Raw genomic sequence first — 26956 nt, forward strand, 5'->3', positions numbered from 1 at the left:
ACAAAGTCATTATCCTCTGAGCAGACTTTCTAACTGTGTTCTAAGAGACACAACCAAGCAATCAAATCTCTGCCTTCTTAATAACATGGGGTGGTCGTTAGGAGTTGGATCATTAGCTCAGTAGCAACAAATGCAATTTGTGAGCAGTAGACATCAATAGGTACTAACGGCTAAATTCAATCAAATCCACATTGGCATATTTACCAAGTAGCGTGCAACTGTACTTTTCCATTCCTTTTTTTGTAATATTTTATTTAACTTTTTCTTTCAAACAATTAAAAAACATACATGGACAAAAACAATACACAACATAAAGTTTACATACATTTCCACAAACATTAATGACATCACACTTGCCCAGACCCACATGTTCACACTGCATCCACACCCAATGTTGTTTCTAATACTTGTAAGATTCTACCCCATATGACTTCAAATTGTGTTATGTTGTTTCTGTCTGTGGCCAGATTTTTTTTCCCAAATTTAAATAATAAAGTATTTGATTCTTCCATTCTCTTAACGTTGGAGTATCATTTTACTTCCAGTATTTAAGTAATAGCTTCTTCAATATAAGTGACGGAAAGAGTATTGTCCAACCCATTGGGTATCTTACCGCACCCCCATATGCCATGTCTTGAAATAGGCAGATAGACGGATTAAAAGTAAACTTACATTAAGTAAAACTTTTGAGAGACATCTTTCTAACTCTGCCCATAACTTTTGGACTTTATAGCACTCGCGGAAGACATGAAGGATTGAGTCATTGTACTTTTCCATTCCTTCCATCAGGAAATGAAATGGCGGAATGGTTCTGGGTACAGTGAAAATTCTAAGGAGACTTCAGTTTTCACAGGAAGTAGTAATAGTAGTGTAAAATAAAGATACCGCAATATTCAGTATGACAGGTTTGATTAAATACTGGCCTTGGGCAACAGAGTACTAATTAGCTTTGTCAGGTGTTGTTTCCGTCTTTGTATTCCCAGCTCCTTTCCACACAAATGCATGCTATTCTGAAAACTGAAAGCATTTACCTGAAAGGAGAGTCTTATAGTACACTACATTATTCTTCCATTTTATTTGACAATACTGTAACACAGGTTAGACCTGATTAAGCCCATAGCACATTTATTTTCACTAAAGTTTATGAAGAGAATATCTTACTGGCACCTTCTAGCTCTTTGTTCTCTAACTTAACATTTTAGTGGATTTTTTAACTCAGAAGTTTACATACTGTCACAAACGCCATCTTGAAAATGACCGGACCAAGGTGCAGCTTGGTGAGCGTACATTCCTTTTATTTTAAATGTCGCCAACAAAAAAATAAACAACAAAACGAACGTGAAGCTCTGTAAGGCTATACATGCCACTAACAAAGACAACAACCCACAAATGAGAAGAGGAAAAAAGGCTGCCTAAGTATGATTCCCAATAAGAGACAACGATAGACAGCTGTCCCTGATTGAGAATCATACCCGGCCAAAAACAAAGAACCAGAAAGCATAGACTTTCCCACTCGAATCACACCCTGACCAGACAAACATAGAGAATAAAATGATCTCTACGGTCAGGGCGTGACACATACACCTTAGCCAAATACATTCAAACTCTGTTTTTCACAATTCTTGACAATTAATCCCGGTAAAAATTCCCTATCTTAAGTCAGTTAGGCTCACCAATTTATTTTAAAACCTCTCTAGGGTAGGCCAACATCCAGTGAGATTGCAGAGCTCCAATTTCAAAAACAGAAATACTAATTATACAAATTCAGAAAATATACAACTATTTCACATAGGTTTAAAGATTAACTTCTTGTGGATCCAACCACGGTGTCAGATTTAAAAAAGTGCTTTATGGCGAAAGCATACCTTACAATTATTTGAGAACACAGCCCAGCAGACAAATCATTACAAACAATACCCAGCCAAGTAGAATAGTTACACATCAGAAAGAGATAAAATTAATCACTTACCTTTGATGATCTTCATATGGTTGCACTCAAAAGACTTTCATTTACTCAATAAATGTTCCTTTTGTTCGATAAAGTCTCTCTTTATATCTGAAAACCTCAGTTTTGTTTGCGCGTTTTCTTCAGTAATCCACAGGCTCAAACGCAGTCACAGCAAGCAGACAAAAAAAATCCAAATTGTAATCATAAAGTTCATAGAAAGATGTCAGACGATGTTTATATTCATTCCTCAGGTTATTTTTAGCCTAAATAATCAATAATATTTCAACCGGACAATAACGTTGTCAATATAAAAGGTAAAAAAGAAAGGCACTCTCTCGGTCGCACGCATGAAAAAGCTCTGTGACACGGCAGGGTACACTCACTCAGACTGCTATTACTCCCTCATTCTTCAGAATAGAAGCCTGAAACAATTTCTAAAGACTGTTGACATCTAGTGGAAGGCATAGGAACTGCAATTTATGTCCTAAGTCAATGGATACTGTAATGGCATTGAAAAGAAAACTACAACAACAACAAAAAATCCTACTTCCTGAATGTATTTGTCTCAAGTTTTTGCCTGCCAAATCAGTTCTGTTATACTCACAGACATTATTTTAACAGTTTTGGAAACTTTAGAGTGTTTTCTATCCAAATCTACTACTATACTATCTTCAGGACCTGAGTAGAAGGCAGTTTAATTTGGGCACGATTTTCATCCAAAATTCCAAATGCTGCCCCCTACCCTAGAGTTAAGAATGTGAAATGTCAGAATAATAGTAGAGAAAATGATTTATTTCAGCTTTTATTTCTTTCATCACATTTCCAGTGGGTCAGAAGTTTACACACACTCAATTAGTATTTGGTAGCATTGCCTTTAAATTGTCTAATTTGGGTCAAACTTTGCAGGTAGCCTTCCACAAACTTCCGACAATAAGTTGGGTGAATGTTGGCCCATTCCTCCTGACAGAGCTGGTGTAACTGAGTCAGGTTTGTTGGCCTCCTTGCTTGCACATGCTTTTCAGTTCTGCCCACACATTTTCTATAGGATTGAGGTCAGGGCTTTGTGATGGCCACTCCAATACCTTGACTTTGTTGTCCTTTTGCCACAACTGTGGAAGTATGCTTGGGCTCATTGTCCATTTGGAAGATCCATTTGCGACCAAGCTTTAACTTCCTGACTTGAGATGTTGATTCAATATAGCCACATAATTTTCCTACCTCATGATGCCATCTATTTTGTGAAGTACAGCAGTCCCTCCTCCAGCAAAGCACCCCCACAACATGATGCTGCCACACCCGTGCTTCACGGTTGGTCAGCATGGCCAAACAGTTTTATTTTTGTTTCATCATACCAGAGGACATTTCCCCAAAAAGTACGATCTTTGCAAACCGTAGTCTGGCTTTTTAATGGCGGGATAGGAGCAGTGGCTTCTTCCATGCCGAGCAGCCTTTCAGGTTATGTCGATATAGGACTCGTTTTACTATGGATATAGATACTTTTGTACCTGTTTCCTCCAGCGTCTTCACAGGGTCTTTTGCTATTGTTCTGGGATTGATTTGCACTTTCACACCAAAGTACATTAATATCTAGGAGACAGTACGCGTCTCCTTCCTGAGCGGTATGACGGCTGCGTGGTCCCATGGTGTTAATACTTGCATACTATTGTTTGTCCAGATGAACGTGGTACCTTCAGACTTTTGGAAATTGCTCCCAAGGATGAACCAGACTTGTGGAGGTCTACAATTTTTTTCTGAGGTCTTGGCTGATTTCTTTTGATTTTCCCATGATGTCAAGTAAAGAGACACTGAGTTTGAAGGTAGGCCTTGAAATACATCCACAGGTACAGCTCAAATTGACTCAAATGATGTCAATTAGCCTATCATAAGCTTCTAAAGCCATGACATCATTTCTGGAATTTTCCAAGCTGTTTAAAGGCACTGTCAATTTAGTTTATGTAAACTTCTGACTCACTGGAATTGTGATACTGTGAATTATAAGTGAAATATTCTGTTTGTAAACAATTGTTGGAAAAATTACTTGTGTCATGCACAAAGTAGATGTCCTAACCGACTTGCCAAAACTATAGTTTGTTAACAAGAAATTTGTGGAGTGGTTAAAAAATGAGTTTTGATGACTCCAACCTAAGTGTTTGTAAACTTCCCACTTCAACTGTAGATAAGAGTATATAGCATAAAGATGTTTATATCTGACCAAAATTACATTGGCTTCCATTGCCTGTAAACCTGATTCGGTGAGTTATTTCAGACAACGCTAATCCTTTTAGCCTTCCTAACAGTGGTGGATTCTGCCAGTCTTTCTAGGCTGGCCTCAAAACGTATGCCATCTCCTGAGCAAAATGTCACTCACAATGTGGCCTGTCAGAGGGCAAGCATAATTCAATTCAATTATAAAGCCCTCTAAATGGACTACTGGATTATCCTCTATGATTTCCTCAAGTGTAATGATGTAACTCTCTGTTTTTAGATTAGGCCCTAGCACTCTCTAGCATAAGGGGAGTCTAAAAGAGGAAGAATTGGCCTCTCAATTTAATGCACATTGGCGTAATAAGCGTTAGAAATCATTATTGGATGGAGAAGAGCCTCTAATTTAGTCCCTCAAACACAAGTAATGAGGCATTTGAAATATTCTGGCGACATTAGGAGAATAGAAATTGGAGAGTCAGCTCCTAAGCTTTTTTCTTTGTAACACATTAAGTGCTCTCTTCATTTTTTTTCCTACCACAGGGAGTGGAGAGTCAATTTCTCACCTATTGAGTTCTACGGCTATTTGGCCTGCTTTGCGCTACCTTCCCATACTCATTTACATAATGATTTTAGAGCGGGTGTGAACCAGAAGCACATTCAAGGCTATTTTGCCAAGCTTTATTTTGGGCTTTTATCCAAAGGCAGAGATGCAAATTATGCATGTACATAATGTCTGATGCTTAATAAATATCAGCTGCTCTAAGATTTTTCCTTAACACGTTACAGTAGTGATTGGGACTTTACTAAACCAACCATGGCCAGCTTTAGCTTTTTGGGGGCCCTAAGCCAAACATTTTAGTGGCCCCTTTATGATGGCAGAGTGAAAAAGTTTTTGAGTTAATTTTCTGCAATTCCACACCTTTTGCCATGGGGCTGAGAGAAACTTTGCCGTTTTGAAACGTATTAACTGCAATTCTACACATTTTGCCATGATTTATGCTATTTTAATATGGCATTTGAGTGAGAGTGACTAACAAAATCAAGTGGAGCCCGTGAGGATCAGGGACACTGGGCACATGTCCTGCGTCAGTAATTCAACAATGATAACTAAGTTTAGACAGCTGGCAAAAAAATGTTTTGCTGACATTGGCTAGTATTGCAGAACATTTTTGGTAGAGTATATATACAGTGCATTCAGAAAGTATTCAGACCGCTTGACTTTTTCCTTATTTTGTTACCTTACAGCCTTATTCTAAAATGAATTAAGTTAAACATTTTCCTCATCAATCTACACACAACACCCCATAATGACAAAACAAAAACATTATGTGTGTGTATATATATATATATATATATATATATATATATATAAAACTTTGCGACCTTTTGCCACATTTCAGGCTTCAAACATAAAGATATAAAACTGTATTTTTTTGTGAAGAATCAACAACAAGTGGGACACAATCATGATGTGGAACGACATTTATTGGATATTTCAAACTTTTTTAACAAATCAAAAACTGAAAAATTGGGCGTGCAAAATTATTCAGCCCCTTTACTTTCAGTGCAGCAAACTCTCTCCAGAAGTTCAGTGAGGATCTCTGAATGATCCAATGTTGACCTAAATGACTAATGATGATAAATACAATCCACCTGTGTGTAATCAAGTCTCCGTATAAATGCACCTGCACTGTGATAGTCTCAGAGGTCCGTTAAAAGTGCAGAGAGCATCATGAAGAACAAGGAACACACCAGGCAGGTCCGAGATACTGTTGTGAAGAAGTTTAAAGCCGGATTTGGATACAAAAAGATTTCCCAAGCTTTAAACATCCCAAGGAGCACAGTGCAAGCGATAATATTGAAATGGAAGGAGTATCAGACCACTGCAAATCTACCAAGACCTGGCCGTCCCTCTAAACTTTCAGCTCATACAAGGAGAAGACTGATCAGAGATGCAGCCAAGAGGCCCATGATCACTCTGGATGAACTGCAGAGATCTACAGCTGAGGTGGGAGACTCTGTCCATAGGACAACAATCAGTCGTATATTGCACAAATCTGGCCTTTATGGAAGAGTGGCAAGAAGAAAGCCATTTCTTAAAGATATCCATAAAAAGTGTCATTTAAAGTTTGCCACAAGCCACCTGGGAGACACACCAAACATGTGGAAGAAGGTGCTCTGGTCAGATGAAACCAAAATTGAACTTTTTGGCAACAATGCAAAACGTTATGTTTGGCGTAAAAGCAACACAGCTCATCACCCTGAACACACCATGCCCACTGTCAAACATGGTGGTGGCAGCATCATGGTTTGGGCCTGCTTTTCTTCAGCAGGGACAGGGAAGATGGTTCAAATTGATGGGAAGATGGATGGAGCCAAATACAGGACCATTCTGGAAGAAAACCTGATGGAGTCTGCAAAAGACCTGAGACTGGGACGGAGATTTGTCTTCCAACAAGACAATGATCCAAAACATAAAGCAAAATCTACAATGGAATGGTTAAAAAATAAACATATCCAGGTGTTAGAATGGCCAAGTCAAAGTCCAGACCTGAATCCAATCGAGAATCTGTGGAAAGAACTGAAAATTGCTGTTCACAAATGCTCTCCATCCAACCTCACTGAGCTCGAGCTGTTTTGCAAGGAGGAATGGGAAAAAATGTCAGTCTCTCGATGTGCAAAACTGATAGAGACATACCCCAAGCGACTTACAGCTGTAATCGCAGCAAAAGGTGGCGCTACAAAGTATTAACTTAAGGGGGCTGAATAATTTTGCACGCCCAATTTTTCAGTTTTTGATTTGTTAAAAACGTTTGAAATATCCAATAAATGTCGTTCCACTTCATGATTGTGTCCCACTTGTTGTTGATTCTTCACAAAAAAATACAGTTTTATATCTTTATGTTTGAAGCCTGAAATGTGGCAAAAGGTCGCAAAGTTCAAGGGGGCCGAATACTTTCGCAAGGCACTATATATATATATATATATATATATATATATATATATATATATATATATATATATATATATATATATATATATATATATATATATTTAAATATATTAAATGTATACAAAATAAAAAACTGAAATACCTTATTTACATACAGTAAGTATTCAGACCCTTTGCTATGAGACTTGAAATTGAGCTGAGGTGCATCCTGTTTCCATTGATCATCCTTAAAATGTTTCTACAACTTGATTGGAGTCTACCTGTGGTAAATTAAATTGATTGGACATGATTTGGAAAGGCACACACTTTCTACGTAAGGTCCCGCAGTTGACAGTGCATGCTAGAGCAAAAACCAAGCCATGAGGTAAAAGGAATTGTCCGTAGAGCTCAGAGACAGGATTATGTTGAGGCACAGACCTGGGAAGGGTACCAAAACATTTCTGCTGCATTGAATGTTCCCAAGAACACAGTGGCTTCCATCATTCTTAAATGGAAGGAGTTTGGAACTACCAAGACTCTTCCTAGAGCTGGCCGCCCGACCAAACTGAGCAATCGGGGGAGAAGGGCCTTGGTCAGGGAGGTGACCAAGAACCCGATGGTCACTCTGACAGAGCTCTAGAGTTCCTCTGTGAAGATGGGAGAACCTTCAAGAAGGACAACCATCTCTGCAGCACTCCACCAATCAGGCCTTTATGGTAGAGTGGCCAGACAGAAGGCACTCCTCAGTAAAAGGTGCATGACAGCCTGCTTGGAGTTTGCCAAAAGGCCCCTAACGGTCTCTCAGACCATGAGAAACAAGATTCTCTGGTCTGATAAAACCAAGATTGAACTCTTTAGACTGAATGTCAAGCGTCACGTCTGGAGGAAACCTGGGACCATTGCTACGGCGAAACATGGTGGTGGCAGCATCATGCTGTGAGGATTTGTCAGCGGCAGAGACTGGGAGACCAGTCCAGTTAGAGGGACAGATGAATGGAGCAAAGTACAGAGAGATCCTTCATAAAAACCTGCTCCAGAGCGCTCAGGACTCCAGACTGGGGCGAAGATTCACCTTTCAACAGGATAACGACCCTAAGCACACAGCTAAGTCAACGCAGGAGTTGCTTCGGGACATTTCTCTAAATGTCCTTGAGTGGCCCATCCAGAGCCTGGACTTGAACCCGATCGAACATCTCTGGAGAGACCTGAAAATAGCTGTGCAGTGACACTCCCCATCCGACCTGACAGAGCTTAAGAGGATCTGCAGAGGAGAATGGGATAATTAAAAAAAAAATCAATTTTAGAATAAGGCTGTAACGTAACAAAATGTGGAAAAAGTCAAAGGGTTTGAATACTTTCCGAATGCACTGTATATAGTTATATATATATATATATATATACTTATTTATTTTCTGGGGGGAGGGGGCTTTGCGTCTGCAGGAGCCTAAGTGGTCTCTTATGTCGCTTATGCCTGGAACCGGCCATGAAACCAACTATATTTACATATTTTCCAACCATATCCATGTCACAAGGCCAAAGATTTCCCCTGATCAAAATTAACTCAAAGAAGTCTATTGCAGTTTAAAATATTTTTTGTGTGTGTTTGAGCTTGGGACTATGATGTTCTATCTGCAAAAAAGATCATTCTGAGATAATTGGCTGCAAAGTTTTGAACTGGTTTCGAATTGGTTTGAATGGTGTCAGCAATTTCTATTCTATTGTAATCTATTGAATTTAACATGCATTGGGGTATTTAGAGGACTATATACAGTATGTAGAGAACATTGAACAGAGCAAGGCTAAGTCAATAACTCAGTAGGTGACAAAAATGCAGACAGAACCTTATAGTACTAAGCTCTCGATATCATAAACCACAACATTTATGTAAACACGTCAGCTTTTTTCTCATAGACAAATGCCTGCACATCTACAACAGACTGCTGTTTTTGACAGCAAAGACAGCAAAGGTAATTAATTACCTAGTGCATTTTCCTAACCTTTAATAACATGAGAGCAATCCAAAAGATACACTTTAACAGGGGCGATGAAGCAGTGGCCCATTCCACTGCCATAAACACAGCCCCATTAATAACATTATTAGAGTGGAAGAGATGTGGCAATTGCTACACAAACCCACTGTTACGTTCACTCAGCATGTTCTGCACAAACAGCTTAGCTTCCATGATCCCCCAGAGGTAGTAACAGGCAAGCAATTATAATAAAGGCCAGAAATAAATCTATCGCCCATGTAAGGATTTAATATCGCATAAATGTTGAGGGTACTAGTTAGTTTTCACCCTTGGGGTTTCTGGTGGCATCTCTGAGGGGCAAACAGAGATTGGAGTGACATTCACAAGCTTGCGTCTCTGAGAAATGTTTGCCTTTCAAGGTGATGCTGTCGATCACTACTTCACCGGTTCCCTGATTTTTAATGTTTCCATAGCAATTTGATATATCAAAATATAATCCCAATTAATGATCTTTATGTAAATGTATAACTCAGATAGCGATGTGTGTTATGAGAATGAAAGGTTATAGAGTATTTTTTTTGTTTACAAGCAAATGTGACGTTTGAGTGAGGCGCTTGCATTTTTACATAAAAAAAAAAATCTGTAGCAGAGTAGCTATGCGCTGATGTAGGGACTTTGACAGTGAGTGAGTGATGAACATGAAAACACACAAGACTGATGGCACGCCCCGTAGCACTCACTTCTGTCGTCATGAAGTGCTTTGAGAGGCTGCTTAAGGATCATATCACCTCTGCCTTACCTGACACCCTAGACCCACTTCCATTTGCTTACCGCCCCAATAGATTCACAGACGATGCAATCGCCATCGCAGTGGACACTGCCCTATCCCATCTGGACAAGAGGAATACTTATGTAAGAATGCTGTTCATTGACTATAGCTCAGCATTCAACACCATAGTACCCTCCAAGCTCATCATCAAGCTCAAGACCCTGGGTCTGAACCCCCGCCCTGTGCAACTGGGTCCTGGACTTCCTGACGGGATTCCCCCAGTTGGTGAAGGTAGGAGACAACACCTCCACTTCGCTGATCCTCAACACAGGGGCCCCACAATGGTGCATGCTCAGCCCCCTCCTGTACTCCATGTTCACCCATGACTGCGTGACTACTCACGCCTCCAACTCAATCATCAAGTTTGCAGACGACACAATAGTAGTAGGCCTGATTACCAACACTGGACACCACTGGACACTTCCTATTTCACACTGTGTATTTAAATTCTGTATTCTTGCCATAGTTGATTGTAATAATTCTACTACTGTACATTGCATTTTAGTTACATGTTTTATACACCACATATTTATTTATATACTGGATTCTTGACATAGCTCACTAATATATCTACTACTGTACATAACATTCTTAGTATATCTTGTGGTAATTATTCTAGTGAACATACAATGCATTCGGAAAGTATTCAGACCCCTTCACTTTTTCCACATTTTGTTACGTTACAGACTTATTCTAAAATGGATTACATTGTTTTTTTTCCCCTCATCAATCTACACACAATACCACATAATGACAAAGCAAAAAAAAGATGATGCTCGATCGGGTTCAAGTCCGGACACTGGCTGGGCCACTCAAGGACATTCAGAGACTTGTCCCGAAGCCACTCCTGTGTTGTCTTGGCTGTGTGCTTAGGGTCGTTGTCCTTTTGGAAAGTGAACCTTTTCCCCAGTCTGAGGTCCTGAGCGCTCTGGAGCAGGTTCTCGTCAAGGAGCTCTCTGTACTTTGCTCATCTTTCCCTTGATCCTGACTACTCTCCCAGTCCCTGCCGCTGAAAAACATCCCCACAGCATGATGCTTCCACCACCATGCTTCAACATACGGATGGTGCCAGGTTTCCTCCAGACATGACAGTTGGCATTCAGGCCAAAGAGTTCAATCTTGGTTTCTGAATGCATAGACTGCATTTGAATTATTGTTAAAGTGCTATTTGGGTTGTTAATTTTATTCATTCTGAAATGTCTTGATTTATTTATGTTTTTTTAAGAATTGTTATTATTTGTGTACTTGATTGACATTTTACTGCATCGTTAGGAGCTAGTAACATAAGCATTTCACTGCACCCACTATAGCATCTGCCAAACGATGTATGCGACCAATAAACTGTTCAAACTTCAACCCAAAAGAATTTTCAGCATTTTCAATTTCTGCATTTCATTCACTAATTTTATATAATTTCCACACTTTACCACATTTGTTGTCTTTGTGTCCCTCAATTTTGTGAAAAAGTCACTTTTCAGTTATCAGAATAATTACTCTCCTTTATGACCATGTATTTTAAATGGATTCAATGACAGTTCTTATTGTGCCCATTTCTAGGGTGCTTTTGTCATCCGTAATGCCTCGCAGGCAAGGTTCAACCAAAGCTCTTGCTAGCAAATTAGCATTTTAACTGTTCGCAGTCTATTACTGGTGGTAAGAACGAACGATTTGCATAATTTTTATATTACATTTACCCCTATAATGTGCATGAGCCCACGGGCGTGATCAATTTATAGTGGTCCCTGCAGCGTACACTCAAACCGGTGTGATTAGAACACTTCATAGAACAACTAGTTAGGATTGATGCAACAGTTAGGGTTTGAGATGGCCACTCAGTTTTTTTAACAGAAACATTTTGCAGAAACACAGTCTTTATGTCCTCAATGTGAGCAGTTTATTTTTGGATGCAATGTTCAGACTTTGAAAGAAGTAGCAACAGTACAACAATTCTCACCCAAATCGGAAAATGCAGGCTACATTAGTCCTACCGCTGACTGAGAAACGGTGAGCTAACATAAGCAGACATATTTAGCTAACTCTCGGCTGACAGAAACCATAATATGAATTACCTAATAGCAATTATTATTTACAATTCACATTACGGGCTCACCAGTGTTCTAAATAATTTAGTAAAACACCTACTAAAAGTTGAAAGTAATCCAATGGTTGGTAGAGTTTGTGCATGGCGCCATGTTTGTTTTTCCACGTCAACCAAAGATAAAAAGAGGTGACAAGATGAGTTGGGTCTGTTTGCAATATGCATGTTGAAGGGGGTGTGTCATCTACCATAATTCACTTCCCATCATTCACTTCTGGAAGTTTATTCGAAAAACAAGTGAACCATCCCTTCACCTCATTTTGTTATAACATGTTTTGTCTGTCAGATGTTTACGTGACACCCAGAATGCTTTGTTTAATGTCAACAAAATGGCTCCACACACAGCTGGCAATTAGCTTAGCATTAGCTCATCATAATCAGTACAACCTTCACAAAATGATTTTACACACATATGTGTCCATTACAATCTATGCAAGAATCGGAATCCATGATTTGTCACCAGCACTTGAAAATGTGAATAAAACCGTAAATAAATAAATTATTACTGCACAAACGATTTTCTGATAATAATTTATTGATACAAATGGCGAGTGCTGGCAGTCACTCACTTAACCTCTGGAACTCACATTCAGTGTTGTTGTGTGTGTACTGTATGTAGCTAGTGGGCTAAGCTGTAGCATTAGCAATGTCTTTCAAAAGGAGACAACTCACAAATGTGAACATTTTGGGAGTAATTCTGAGTATGAAAGTGAGGAATCAGATTCTGACAGTGACAGTTAGGTGCTGCCCCCCCCATCCTTTTGGCCAAGAATCTGAGGACCCCTTGCCCGCCAACAAAGTCCCAGGGCTCTCTGAAGATGCTGGTGTTGATGAAGGCCGACCAACACTGGGTGAAGTACAGGTCTGCGGTAGCTGGAAGTCCGTCAGCCATTTCACCCCTCCTGGTCCTGCTGTTGGCTTTGAGTCCCAGTCTGGAGGGCAAAGCCCCTTGCCATCTCCCTCTGAGGCAGAGTGCTTCAAGTTTGTTCTGGTGGGAGACAGTGGAGGAGACCAATCGCTATGCCTTGGAGCTACAGGAGAAGAGAGAGCCTGAAGTGAGGGGGAAGCTCACTAAATGGATGACAACCACAATTAGTGAAATGTTAACCTTCCTGGTGACAGTCCTTCTCATGGGAATAGTGAAGATGAACTGCCTAAAGGGAATAATGGAGCATGGATCCTATGTTTGCAACTCTCTTATTTGCTGCCCTCTTTTCCCAAGACTGCTTCCTAGTTCTGTTGCGATGCCTACATTTCATCAACAATGCTACTGCCAACCTAAATGACCCGTTACACAAAAGGAAAATGTTCTTACCAGCCTGACATCGCCATTTGGTTGGACATTTTTGCCATACAAGGACCTATGCTTTGTCCCTGATTTTATGGAAGTTGTAGGCTGGTGTTCCGTCAATATATTCTCTCCAAAAAACACAGGTTTGGGATCAAGTTCTTTGTTATGTGCGACATGAAGTCAGGATTTTTCCAGGACACTATAGTCTAAGGTCAGGGCAGTTTCAAAGGACACAACACAAGCTAATACTTCTCTGATGCCATTAGCATTGTTTTACAGAATTAATAGACAAATGTAGTTAGCTACATAAGCCCAATTTAGTATAACACCTTGAAGGTAATGAAATTCGTACCTTGCGTGTCTGCGGCTATAAAGGGATACAAACAGAATACATTGTGCTCCATACATACAGTGCATTTGAAAAGTATTCAGACCCCTTCCCCTTTCTATTGTGTTATGTTACAACCTTATTCTAATATTGATTAAATATTTATTTTTCATCGATCTACACACAATACCCCATAATGACAAAGTGATATCCGATTTTTAGAAATGTTTGCACATGAATCAATAAGTATTAAACCCCTTTGTTATGGCAAGCCTAAATAAGTTCAGGAGTAAAAATGTGCTTAACAAATTTCATAATAAGTTGCATGGACTCATTCCGTGTTCAATTATAGTGGTTAACATGATTTTTTAATGACTAGTCCATCTCTGTACCCCACACATACAATTCCCTGTAAGGTACCTCAATCGAGAAGTGAATTTCAAGCACAGATTCAAGCACAAAGACCAGGGAGGTTTTCCAATGCCTCGCAAAGAAGGGCACTGATTGGTACAGTGGATGTGTAAAAATAAAAAAAACAAATGCTGAATATCCCTTTGAGCATGGTGAAGTTATTAACTACTATTACTTTGGATTGTGTATAAATACACCCAGTCGCTAGAAAGATGGAGGTGTCCTTCCTAACTCAGTTGCTGGAGAGGAAGGAAACTGCTCAGGGATTTCAGCATTAGGCCAATGGTGATTTGAAAACAGTTACAGAGTATAATGGTTGTGATATTCGTTTTTTGGGGGGGATAAAAATAAATGGAATACAGCTATAAGCGTAATAAGCAATACCTTTGTGATTCAATCAATCAAATGTATTTATAAAGCTCTACTTACATCAGCCGATGTCACTAAGTGCTATACAGAAACCCAGCCTAAAACCCCAAACAGAAAGCAATGCAGATGTGGAAGCATAGTGGCTAGGAAAATCTCCCTAAAAAGGCAGGAATCTAGAAAGAAACTTAGAGAGGAACCAGGCTCTGAGTGGTGGCCAGTCCTCTTCTGGTTGTGCAGGGTGGAGATTATAACAGTACATGGCCATGATGTTCAAAAGTTCATGGATGACCAGCAGGGTCAAATAATAATAATTCCATTTGACTTTCATGCAACATCATTATTTGGACTGGAGCCTAGAACACAGGCATGCTACTGTATGAGTTCCAGTCCCTGGAGCAGAGCTGCCTTTGAAATGAAGAGCTTGGAAGTTTAAAGCCAGGTGTCACCCTTTTCCCTCCCACCAACCAGCATGATATCGGCCTAGTTTTTCCTCCCGTCAATGCTCAAGCAGCCCCAAGCCCCAGTGTTTTATGATGCTTCCCAGACTCAAATATTTGGAGATGTTACTGCTCTACGACTCTGGGTGCTTCCCTGATTTGACAATGAGTACATACTTAGTTTAGGAGTACATATGAGTACATACTTATATACTGTATGTTGGTGAGACACTAGACGTTGGCTCTGATGTTTTTGGGGACTAGGTGTACAGGTAGTAAAGTTGGAACATCTTTAGTAATCTGTTTGACATTTTTAACCATTTTGGAATGGTTATACAGTGCCTTGCGAAAGTATTCGGCCCCCTTGAACTTTGCGACCTTTTGCCACATTTCAGGCTTCAAACATAAAGATATAAAACTGTATTTTTATGTGAAGAATCAACAACAAGTGGGACACAATCATGAAGTGGAACGACATTTATTGGATATTTCAAACCTTTTTAACAAATCAAAAACTGAAAAATTGGGCGTGCAAAATTATTCAGCCCCCTTAAGTTAATACTTTGTAGCGCCACCTTTTGCTGCGATTACAGCTGTAAGTCGCTTGGGGTATGTCTCTATCAGTTTTGCACATCGAGAAACTGAATTTTTTTCCCATTCCTCCTTGCAAAACAGCTCGAGCTCAGTGAGGTTGGATGGAGAGCATTTGTGAACAGCAGTTTTCAGTTCTTTCCACAGATTCTCGATTGGATTCAGGTCTGGACTTTGACTTGGCCATTCTAACACCTGGATATGTTTATTTTTGAACCATTCCATTGTAGATTTTGCTTTATGTTTTGGATCATTGTCTTGTTGGAAAACAAATCTCCGTCCCAGTCTCAGGTCTTTTGCAGACTCCATCAGGTTTTCTTCCAGAATGGTCCTGTATTTGGCTCCATCCATCTTCCCATCAATTTTAACCATCTTCCCTGTCCCTGCTGAAGAAAAGCAGGCCCAAACCATGATGCTGCCACCTCCATGTTTGACAGTGGGGATAGTGTGTTCAGGGTGATGAGCTGTGTTGCTTTTACGCCAAACATAACGTTTTGCATTGTTGCCAAAAAGTTCAATTTTGGTTTCATCTGACCAGAGCACCTTCTTCCACATGTTTGGTGTGTCTCCCAGGTGGCTTGTGGCAAACTTTAAACAACACTTTTTACGGATATCTTTAAGAAATGGCTTTCTTCTTGCCACTCTTCCATAAAGGCCAGATTTGTGCAATATACGACTGATTGTTGTCCTATGGACAGAGTCTCCCACCTCAGCTGTAGATCTCTGCAGTTCATCCAGAGTGATCATGGGCCTCTTGGCTGCATCTCTGATCAGTCTTCTCCTTGTATGAGCTGAAAGTTTAGAGGGACGGCCAGGTCTTGGTAGATCTTTTTGTATCCAAATCCGGCTTTAAACTTCTTCACAACAGTATCTCGGACCTGCCTGGTGTGTTCCTTGTTCTTCACGATGCTCTCTGCGCTTTTAACGGACCTCTTAGACTATCACAGTGCAGGTGCATTTATACGAAGACTTGATTACACACAGGTGTATTGTATTTATCATCATTAGTTATTTAGGTCAACATTGGATCATTCAGAGATCCTCACTGAACTTCTGGAGAGAGTTTGCTGCACTGAAAGTAAAGGGGCTGAATAATTTTGCACGCCCAATTTTTCAGTTTTTGATTTGTTAAAAAAGTTTGAAATATCCAATAATGTCGTTCCACTTCATGATTGTGTCCCACTTGTTGTTGATTCTTCACAAAAAAATACAGTTTTATATCTTTATGTTTGAAGCCTGAAATGTGGCAAAAGGTCGCAAAGTTCAAGGGGGCCGAATACTTTTGCAAGGCACTGTAAATGAACATCAACTATAGATTTGGAGAACATAGCTGTAACAATGCCTTTGATGTGTGGGCAGATGTCAATGGATGAGATTTGCCAAAAGTACATTGTCATGATTCCTAAGGTAAAAGATTCCATTAATGTTGGATACAAATTATATAGTAATTACATCGAATATGTGGATTTTGAGTCTATTATAGGTTGCACATCAGCTGTAAAAAGTAGTCCAAGGTTGCACAGACATACAAACACACGCATGCACGCACATAAAAAAAAACACACACACACGTTTTGCTCTGCTGGGTTTTCTGAGGAAACAACGTGTGTCATTCAGCCAGGAGGGGTGGGTGCGGAGTCAAGCGCAGAGAGCAGAGGAAAATGGGGGAATCCGAACTTTATTGCGGTATCCACAATTAAAGCCAAAAACAACAGGCGAAGACAAAAGTGTCCAACCCAAAACTGGGCACAAACAGACAGGGAACACAACATGCACACTTTGCACACCTAGACCAACAGAAAACAAGTGAGTGTGCATAGAGCCAGGGCAAGGGAGAGTCAGTTAAGATAAATAAATAAATAAATAATAAAGGGGGTCAGTGTAAATTGTCCGGGTAGGAATTTGATCAAATATTCAGCAGTCTTATGGCTTTGTCGTAGAAGCTGTTCAGTTGCCTTTTGGTCACAGACTTGGCGCTTGCTGTGCGGTAGCAGAGAGAACAGTATATGACTTGGGTGGCTGTAGTCTGACAATTTCTGGCTATTGATAAATTACAGTTGAAGTAGGAAGTTTACATATACCTTAGCCAAATACATTTAAACTCAGTATTTCACAATTCCTGACATTTAATACCAGTAAAAAATCCCTGTCTTAGGTCAGTTAGGATCACCACTTTATTTTAACTATGTGAAATGTCAGAATAATAGTAGAGAGAATTATTTATTTCAGCTTTTATTTCTTTCATCACATTCCCTGTGGGTCAGATGTTTACATACACTCAATTAGTATTTGGTAGCATTGCCTTTAAATTGTTAAACTTGGGTCAAACATTTCAGGTAGAATTCCACAAGCTTCCCACAATAAGTTGGGGGAATTTTGGCCCATTCTTCCTGACAGAGCTGGTGTAACTGAGTCAGGTTTGTAGGCCTTGCTCAAACACACTTTTTCAGTTCTAGCCACAAATGTTCTATAGGATTGAGGTCAGGGCTTTGTGATGGCCATTCCAATACATTGACTTTGTTGTCCTTAATCCATTTTGCCACAACTTTGAAAGTATGCTTGGTTCATTGTCCATTTGGAAGACGCATTTGCGACCAAGCTTTAACTGATGTCTTGAGATTTTGCTTCATTATATCCACATAATTGTCCTTCCTCATGAAGCCATCTATTTTGTGAAGTGCACCAGTCCCTCCTGCAGCAAAGCACCCCCACAACATGATGCTGCCACCCTCGTGCTTCACGTTTGGGATGGTGTTCTTCGGCTTGCAAGCGTCCCCCTTTTTCCTTCAAACATAACTATGGTTATTATGGCTAAACAGTTCTATTTTTGTTTCATCAGACCAGAGGACATTTCTCCAAATAGTATGATCTTTGTCCCCATGAGCAGTTGCAAACCGTAGTCTTGCTTTTTTATGCCGGTTTTGGAGCATTGGCGTCTTCCTTGCTGAGGGGCCTTTCAGGTTATGTCGACATAGGACTTGTTTTACTGTGCATATAGATACTTTTGTACCTATTTCCTCCAGCATCTTCACAAGGTCCTTTGCCGTTGTTCTGGGATTGATTTGCACTTAACGCAACACAATATGCTAGAAGACAGAATGCGTCTCCTTCCTAAGTGGTATGACGGTTGCGTGGTCCCATGGTGTTTATACTTGTGTACTATTGTTTGTACAGATGAACGTGGTATCTTCAGGCATTTGGAAATTGCTCCCAAGGATGAACCAGACTTGTGGAGGTCTACATTTTTTTTCTGAGATCTTGGCTGATTTCTTTTGATTTTCCCATGATGTCAAGTAAAGAGGCACTGAGTTTGAAGGTAGCCCTTGAAATACATCCACAGGTACACCTCCAATTGACTCAAATATGTCAAGAAGCCTAACAGAAGCTTCTAAAGCCATGACATCATTTTCTGGAATTTTCCAAGCTGTTTCTAAGGCACAGTCAACTTAGTGTATGTAAACTTCTGATCCACTGTAATTGTGATACAGTGAATTATACGTGAAATAATCTGTCTGTAAACAATTGTTGGAAAAATTACTTGTGTCATGCACAAAGTAGATGTCCTAACCGACTTGCCAAAACTATAGTTTGTTTAACAAGAAATTTGTGGAGTGGTTAAAAAACTAGTTTTAATGACTCCAACCTAAGGTCATGTAACTTTTTCCATTTGGAGCCAATCATATAAGAACAGAAAATTGAAAAGCTCCATCGTGAAATAAACACCCTAAAGAAATCTTCCAACATCCACAGACCTTAATTATCAGCTCCCTCCCTCGCTGTGCTGACATGAACAGAGTGACGCATTTCCTGGGGTCTTGATTTCTGACTACCATCAGGGCACTGCAACTGAGCATGTTTTAATCTCTGGCAACCGCCATTATCAAGCTAGATGACTTCAATAGAGGTTTGAGCAGGACTTATTTAGTCATTGGCTCCCGACCCGCACCTGCAGGTTTTCATACCGCACCTGCCCACACCCGCTGGGCGCTACTGAAAGAGCTGGTCCAGAACCCAACTGCAGTCCCGTAATGTTATTTCATGCGTATGTGACTCAGCACACTTGTCCCATCAAATTTGGGACAAGTAAGCCTTCTCTATTTAATTGAGACCAAACGCACACCTGATCTCACAAGTATTTCTACTAAACTTGTAGCAGCATCAATGATGAAAGCGGACACTTGCACTTTCTCTTGAGCTACGTTTTGTATATAGGATATAGCCTACCTTTTATGAGGATGATTTGCAGCAGAGACAAATACAGTGGCTTCAGAAGGTTTTCATACCCCTTGACTTAATCCACATTTTGTTGTGTTACAGCCGACATTCAGAATGGATTCATTTGATTTTTGTCTCTCCCATCTACACACAATACCCAATATTGGCAAAGTGAAAACATACAGTATTTGTAGATTTTTTTCAATGTATTGAAATTGAAATACTGAAATGTAATTTACATAAGTATTCACACCCTAGAGCCAATACACATTAGAATCACCTTTGGGTAAGTCTTTAAAAACTTTGCACACCTGGATTGCACAATATTTCCCCAAGACTTCAAGCTCTGTTAAATTGGTTTTGATCATTGCTAGACAACCAAGACTTAAGTCTTGTCATAGATTTTCAAGCAGATTTAAGTCAAAAGTGTAACTCAGCCACTCGGAAACATTCACTGCCTCTTGGTTAGCAACTCTAGTGTAGATTTGGACTTGTGATTTAGGTTATTGTCCTGCTGAAAGGTGAATTCATCTGGTGAAAAGCACACTGAACCAGTTTTTTTCTCTAAGATTTTGCCTGTGCTGAGCTCCATTCCATTAATTTTTTGATCCTGAAAAACTCCCCTGTCCTTAACGATTAGATGGATACCCATAACATGATGCAGTCACCACTATACTTGGAAATATGGACAGTGGTACTCAGTAATGTTTGGGGAAAATACAATACAACACAGCACTTTGTATTCAGGACAAAAAGTGAATTGATTTGCCACATTTTTTGCAGTATTACTTTAGTGCCTTCCTTCTTTTCATCTGTCAATTAGGTTAGTATTGTGGAGTAACTACCATATTGATGATGCATCCTCAGTTTTCTCCTATCACAGCTATTAACTATTTGAAACTCACCAATGGCCTCATGGTAAAATTCCTGAGGGGTTTCCTTCCTTTCCGATAACTGAGTATCTTTGTAGTGACTGGGTGTATTGTTACACCATCCAAAGTACAATTAATAACTTCACCATGCTCAATGGGATATTCATTGTCATATTTAATTGAATTGGAGAGATAAATGCTACGTGATTCTCCGCCCATGCATAGGCATCCGACACTATTTAATAAAGACCACACATACAGTATACTAGGCACACTTGATCTCTCACGACCAACTAGGAGAGGAGAGGTGGGCTACTTAACTTGAAGCAGCGAATATTGAGAGTGTGTGAATAATGGGACAAAGTTGTGCTTTTAATACAATAGGTAGGCCTAGGCTAATTCACACAAAGCAGAAAGACGACCGTTTCCAAATAATCTGCGGAATGACAAAATATATTTTCAGCCCAATGTTGTCTGTCTTACTACCCGCTCCCAACCGCAGCATGAAAAATGCTGACACAATGATGTCAACCCTCTAGACTACAGTCAACTGTTCCTTCACAGACTCTCCAGCCCATTCATCTCAGCAGGAGACTTGGAGGGCCGAGATGTATAGACTCTGCTCCCTGCTTTTCATCAGCCAGTTAGTCTGGTCAGGTCTCCTCGCTCTGAAGTCACACTGAGGGAAACTAGACTGCCAAAGGTTAAGACCCGCTGAGGGAGTTGCAGTGTAGTTTAGTGTGTCCCCTCGCTTTACAACAAAATGTCAGATTCCTTGGTTGAGGTGTTATACCTGTTTTGAAAGCACTTGACTGCTGTTGCTACCGTTGACCGGCTACGGTTGATAGAGGGTTGGAGATGGTTTATAATGTACTTATGGCATTATTGATATGATAAGAACCAGTGATGGCTGATTAAGGTATCTGTAATGAAAATCAGGCTCTGATATTTACATGTTGTGTTGACCATCTTCAGATGCTTACTTTGCAAACGTCTGTGTTCAACAAAAAATGTCCAGCTAGTGAAAGCAAAAGTATATTTCATAGGGCACCAAATTCTTAAGTGAAATTGACCTTACATAAGGGCGAACTACACTGAACTAAAATATAAACGCAACATGCAACAATTTCAACTATTTTACTGAGTTACAGTTCATGTAAGGAAATCAGTCAATTTAAATACAGTCATTAGGCCTTAATCTATGGATTGCACATGACTGGTAATACAGATATACTGTACATCTGTTGGTCACAGATAGCTTAAAAAAATGTAGGGGCATGGATCAGAAAACCAGTCAGTATCTTGCCTCATGGTCACAGATCTCTTTTGCATAGAGTTGATCAGACTGTTGATTGTGGCCTGTGGAATGTTGTCCCACTCCTCTTCAATGGCTGTGTGAAGTTGCTGGATATTGGCGGGAACTGGAAAACGCTGTTGTACACGTCGATCCAGAGCATCACAGACATGCTCAATGGGTGACATGTCTGGTCAGTATACCGGCCATGGAAGAACTGGGACATTTTCAGCTTCCAGGAATTGTGTACAGATCCTTGCGACATGGGACCGTGCATTATCATGATCAAACATGAGGTGATGGCGGTGGGTGATTGGCAAGACAATGGGCCTCAGGATCTCGTCATGTCATTCAAATTGCCGTCCAAAAAATGCAAATGTGTTAGTTGTCTGTAGTTTATGCCTGCCCATACCATAATCCCACCATGTGGCACTCTGTTCACAATGTTGACATCAGCAATCCACTCACCGACACGATGCCATACTGCGGTACAGTTGAAATCAGGATTCATCCGTGAAGAGCACACTTGTCCAGCGTGCCAGTGGCCATCGAAGGTGAGCATTTACCCACTGAAGATCGTTATGACGCCGAACTGCAGTCAGGTCAAGACACTGGTGAGAACAACATGCACGCAGATGAGCTTCCTGATACGGTGTCTGACAGTTTGTTCAGAAATTCTTCAGTTGTGCAAACCCACAGTTTCATCAGCTGTCCGGTGGCTGGTCTTGGACAATCCCACAGATGAAGAAGCCAGATGAGGAAGTCCTGGGCTGGGGTTGTTACACTTGGTCTGCGGTTGTGAGGTCAGTTAGACGTACTGCCAAATTCTCTAAAATAATGTTGGAGGTAGAGAACTGCACATTAATTATCTGTCAACAGCTCTGGTGGACATTCCTGCCGTCAGCATGCCAATTTAACGCTCCCTCAAAACTTGAGACATCTGTGGCATTGTGTTGTGTGACATAAATAAACATTTTAGAGTGACCTTTTTTTGTCCCCAACACAAGGTGCACCTGTTTAGTGATCATGCTGTTTAATCAGCTTCTTGATATAACACCTGGACTTGGTGGATGGATTATCTTGGCAAATGAGAAATTCTCACTGACAGCGATGTAAACAAATTTGTGCACAACATTTTAGGGAAATACGCTTTTTGTTTATCTTTTATTTCAGCTCATGAAACCTGGGACCAACACTTTACATGTTGCATTTATATTTTTGCTCAGTATGCTTTCAGTAATTTACTTGTATTTTCTTCATTGATTTGTAATGGAACATCTCATCAAAATCAAATCAAATTGTATTGGTCACACACATGGTTAGCAGATGTTATTGCGAGTGTAGCGAAATGCTTGTACTTCTAGTTCCGACAGTGCAGCAATATCTAACAAGTAATATCTAACAATTCCTCAACAAATATCTAATACACACAAATCTAAGTAAAGGAATGGAATAAGAATATATAAATATATGAATGAGCAATGACAGAGCGGCATAGGCGAAGATGCAATAGATAGTATAGAATACAGTATATACATATGAGATGAGTAATGCAGGATATGCAAATATTATTAAAGTTGCATTATTAAAGTGACTAGTGTTCCATTCATTAAAGTGGACAATGATTTCAAGTCTGTATGTAGGCAGCAGCCTCTCTGTGCTAGTGATGGCTGTTTAACAGTCTGATGGCCTTGAGCTAGAAACAGTTTTTCAGTCTCTCGGTCCTAGCTTTGATGCACCTGTACTGACCTCGCGTTCTGGATGGTAGCGGGGTGAACAGGCAGTGGCTTGGGTGGTTGTTGTCCTTGATTATCTTTTTGGCCTTCTTGTGACATCGGGTGCTGCAGGGCAGGTAGTTTTCCCCTGGTGATGTGTCTGGAGAGCCCTGTGGTTGTGTGCCTGTGCAGTTGCCATACCAGGCAGTGATATAGCCCAACAGGATGCTCTCAATTGTGCATCTGAAAAGTTTGTGAGGGTTTTAGGTGACAAGCCAAATCTGTAAGGATTGGAGAAAGCTATTCTGTGGCATTTAAAAGTAGGTTAGGAACTGTCCCCTAAATGAGCCAGAAATGAACATTAGAAATCCATAATAATTAGGGCATTAGATATAAAGGTCAATGAGATGTACGAGAGCAAACCACTCACCCCATGGTCCCCAATCACTGGTTACATACCTATCTGCCTTTCCTATCCATTATAATAACCCCTATTAGCTACACTGGATGTCACAAATGCAACATGTAAGTCCAGGTTCAATTTTGAGCTTTATTACATCTACATAGCAGTCAATGCAGACTGAAATCCAACATTCAAATGGCATATGCCTATCTAAAGTATATATTTATACATTTATATATGATAGTGTCTCGTGAGAATGTACAATGTTCTACATGGTAATGACCATAAATGAGTTGTAAGCTTGCTACATGGTTTTGATGGTTTGAATTATGATGGTTGAGATGAGGTCAACATTTTTCTAACAAAAGTGCTGTATCTATATTCTTACTAAATGTATAATTGAATGATTGAATTAAATTCTAATTTAAAGTACTATGTTTTTTTCTGTCCAATTTCCTTAGTACCTGCAAAGATCACAAACATATCGACGGACATCACAGTGAACGAGGGCAGCAACATTACTCTAATGTGTCTTGCCATTGGACGACCAGAACCCAACATCATATGGAAGCATCGCTCGGCAAAAGGTAAGACAGGGCCTCCACCAATACTAACTCTGCAAACTGAGGTGGGTCGTTCTTGAATTGAAGTGGCATTGGGCATGTCATTTTTTAAATAAATTAACAGAATTTTTCTATTCTAAATCAACTGATATGGCAGCTTAAATGACTTTCAATCATTTTTAAGGAGTAGGCTAGGAGTAGTAGCATCAATGATGGTTACACCAGTGACACATTTTAAGTAATTGAGGATGTTCTTAAATGGAGGCCACAGATGCTCAAATCTAAGGTGATTGACATTTTATAAATTAACTCTGGGCCAGTGTGTATATGGTTCCACACTTTTCAGTGTTAAATAGGAATTGACACAGATTTAGCACCATCAAATGTAATGACATTTTGTGAATAGGCCATAGATATGCACATGTTCATGTTTTCATTATTCATAGAATGTTTGGAAATGAAGTGGGTCGGTGTTTGTGAAAATTCTATAGCAATGAATGAGCAAGTGGCCGTGCGTTTGGGCAATTAATAGACACTGCAGCAAATAAAAGCAAATAAAACTTGTCCGTCTTGTCCAGGTCGGAATCTACACAGACCCGGTGCTCCATTACCACTCACAGCTAGAGTTTAAAAGTAGTACATTTTCTTCTTCATTGGCCGATTGCTTCCAACTCATAGGAATTCCCACCCAGTTGGCTTTTTTTAGGTGCACTCACACCTGTTATGCAAGAAGACCATGCCATATAGCCTATGCCATTCACATTGATGTTGCACTACTGGACTGTGCTTACAGGCCGCAGAACAATGCATTTTTGTTCAATTATTTAGAAAGCACTAGCCAAAGTTACAAAAGAAACCTGAATGTTTTTCTGCAAATATATAAATACCACGTCTTACTTTTGGGAACTTTAAATTGAATCCAACAACCAAGAAGTAGGCTATTTATTCCTCAGTTGCCTATGCCCAACAACAACAACATTAGCCTGAGCCAGATTAGCTCAATTCTAGCAAAGGGGACGGTAGATAAACCCTCAAACTTTTCAGCGTGTAGTTGCCAGTCTAAATTGCACTGTGAATACAATGACGAATAGTTCCCTGCTCGGCTTGCAGCAGCCGGCCCCAATCCCATAATAACCAACGTTTTAACAAGTGATGTGATTTATAGTTGGCCTGCCTGCTCATTTGATCGATGCCAAATACATTTGGACAACTATGAGATATGCTAACAGTCGTTCAAGTTTGAGTAGATGAGTAGCTATTTTATTAGTGCATGAGTCACATTTCTTGCTAACCAAATGAATGCAATCCCAGTAGCTGTAGCCACCGAAGCGGAAAAAAGTTTTGCAGAAGAAGACACCCACCCACTTCCAGGCGATGACATGACATCCTTCCAGCAGCTACTTCCAGCAGCTACAGTACAAGGCTCAGTGTCATTTTAGGTTCCAGCTAGCTTAATGATTGAGCTATCAAGTCTTACACTGTAGCTAGCTTGCTTAATAAGTAGACCTAAAGAAAGAGTAAATAGATAAGCAAGAGCCTTAGCCACATACTACATAGTTGGATTGATTGTGTTGAGATTCCCAATCACTGCCCTTCTCATCCGTTTTTTGTCCAACATATTGGGTGAGTGAAACTGAAACAGTTCGTCGCCAGGATGACTGGAGGCAACAAATCGAATCAAATTGTATTTGTACCACAGGTGAAATGATTTGTGAGATTTGTCACAACCTTACAGTGAAATGCTTACTTACAATCCTTTAACCATCAATGCAGTTTTAAGAAATACCAACAACAACAAAAAATTATGTAAATAACAAATCATTAAAGAGCAGCAGTAAATAACAATAGCGGGGCTATATACAGGGGGTACCAGTACAGAGTCAATGTGCGGGGGGGCATCGGTGTCGAGGTAATTGAGGTGATATGTACATGTAAGTAGAGTTATTAAAGTGACTATGGGGGCCTCCTGCATCGCAGTGCCACCAGAGATTCTGGGTTCGAGCCCAGGCTCTGCCGCAGCCTGTCACGACCGGGAGGCTCATGCGGTGATGCACAATTGGCCAAGTGTCGTCCAGGGTTAGGGAGGGTTTGGCCAGCAGGGATATCCTTGTATCATCGTGCACTAGTGATCTCTGTGGCGGGCAGAGCGCAGTGCACGGTGACCAGGTCGCTAGGTGTGAGGTGTTTCCTCCGACACATTGTTGCGGCTGGCTTCCGGGTTGGATGTGCGTTGTGTCAAGAAGCAGTGCGGCTTGGTTGGGTTGTGTTTCGGAGGACGCATGGCTCTTGACCTTCACCTCTCCTGAGTCTGTACGGGAGTTGCAGCGATGAGACAAGAGAAAAAGGGGTAAAATACATGTTTTATGAAATGTAAAAAAGTGACTATGTTGCGGCTGATAATAACAGAGAGTAGCAGCAGTGAGTAGCAGCAGTGTAGTGTAGGTGGGGGCAATGCAAATAGTCTGGGTAGCCATTTGCTGTTCAG

General features: G+C 40.3%; 1 protein-coding gene across 2 annotated transcripts in view; it reads left to right on the top strand.

Annotated features, from left to right (window-relative positions):
* The window catches only part of opcml (opioid binding protein/cell adhesion molecule-like), a 409983-nt gene that overhangs the window by 293048 nt on the left and 89979 nt on the right, over positions 1-26956 (top strand). For both annotated transcript variants that reach the window (XM_021623816.2, XM_021623815.2), the window contains one exon: positions 24370-24495. In XM_021623816.2, coding sequence (XP_021479491.2) covers positions 24370-24495 — 126 coding nt within the window. The remainder of the gene's footprint in view (positions 1-24369; positions 24496-26956) is intronic.

This window comes from Oncorhynchus mykiss, chromosome 12 (assembly GCF_013265735.2).
Source record: "Oncorhynchus mykiss isolate Arlee chromosome 12, USDA_OmykA_1.1, whole genome shotgun sequence".
NCBI classification, from domain to species: Eukaryota; Metazoa; Chordata; class Actinopteri; order Salmoniformes; family Salmonidae; genus Oncorhynchus; species Oncorhynchus mykiss.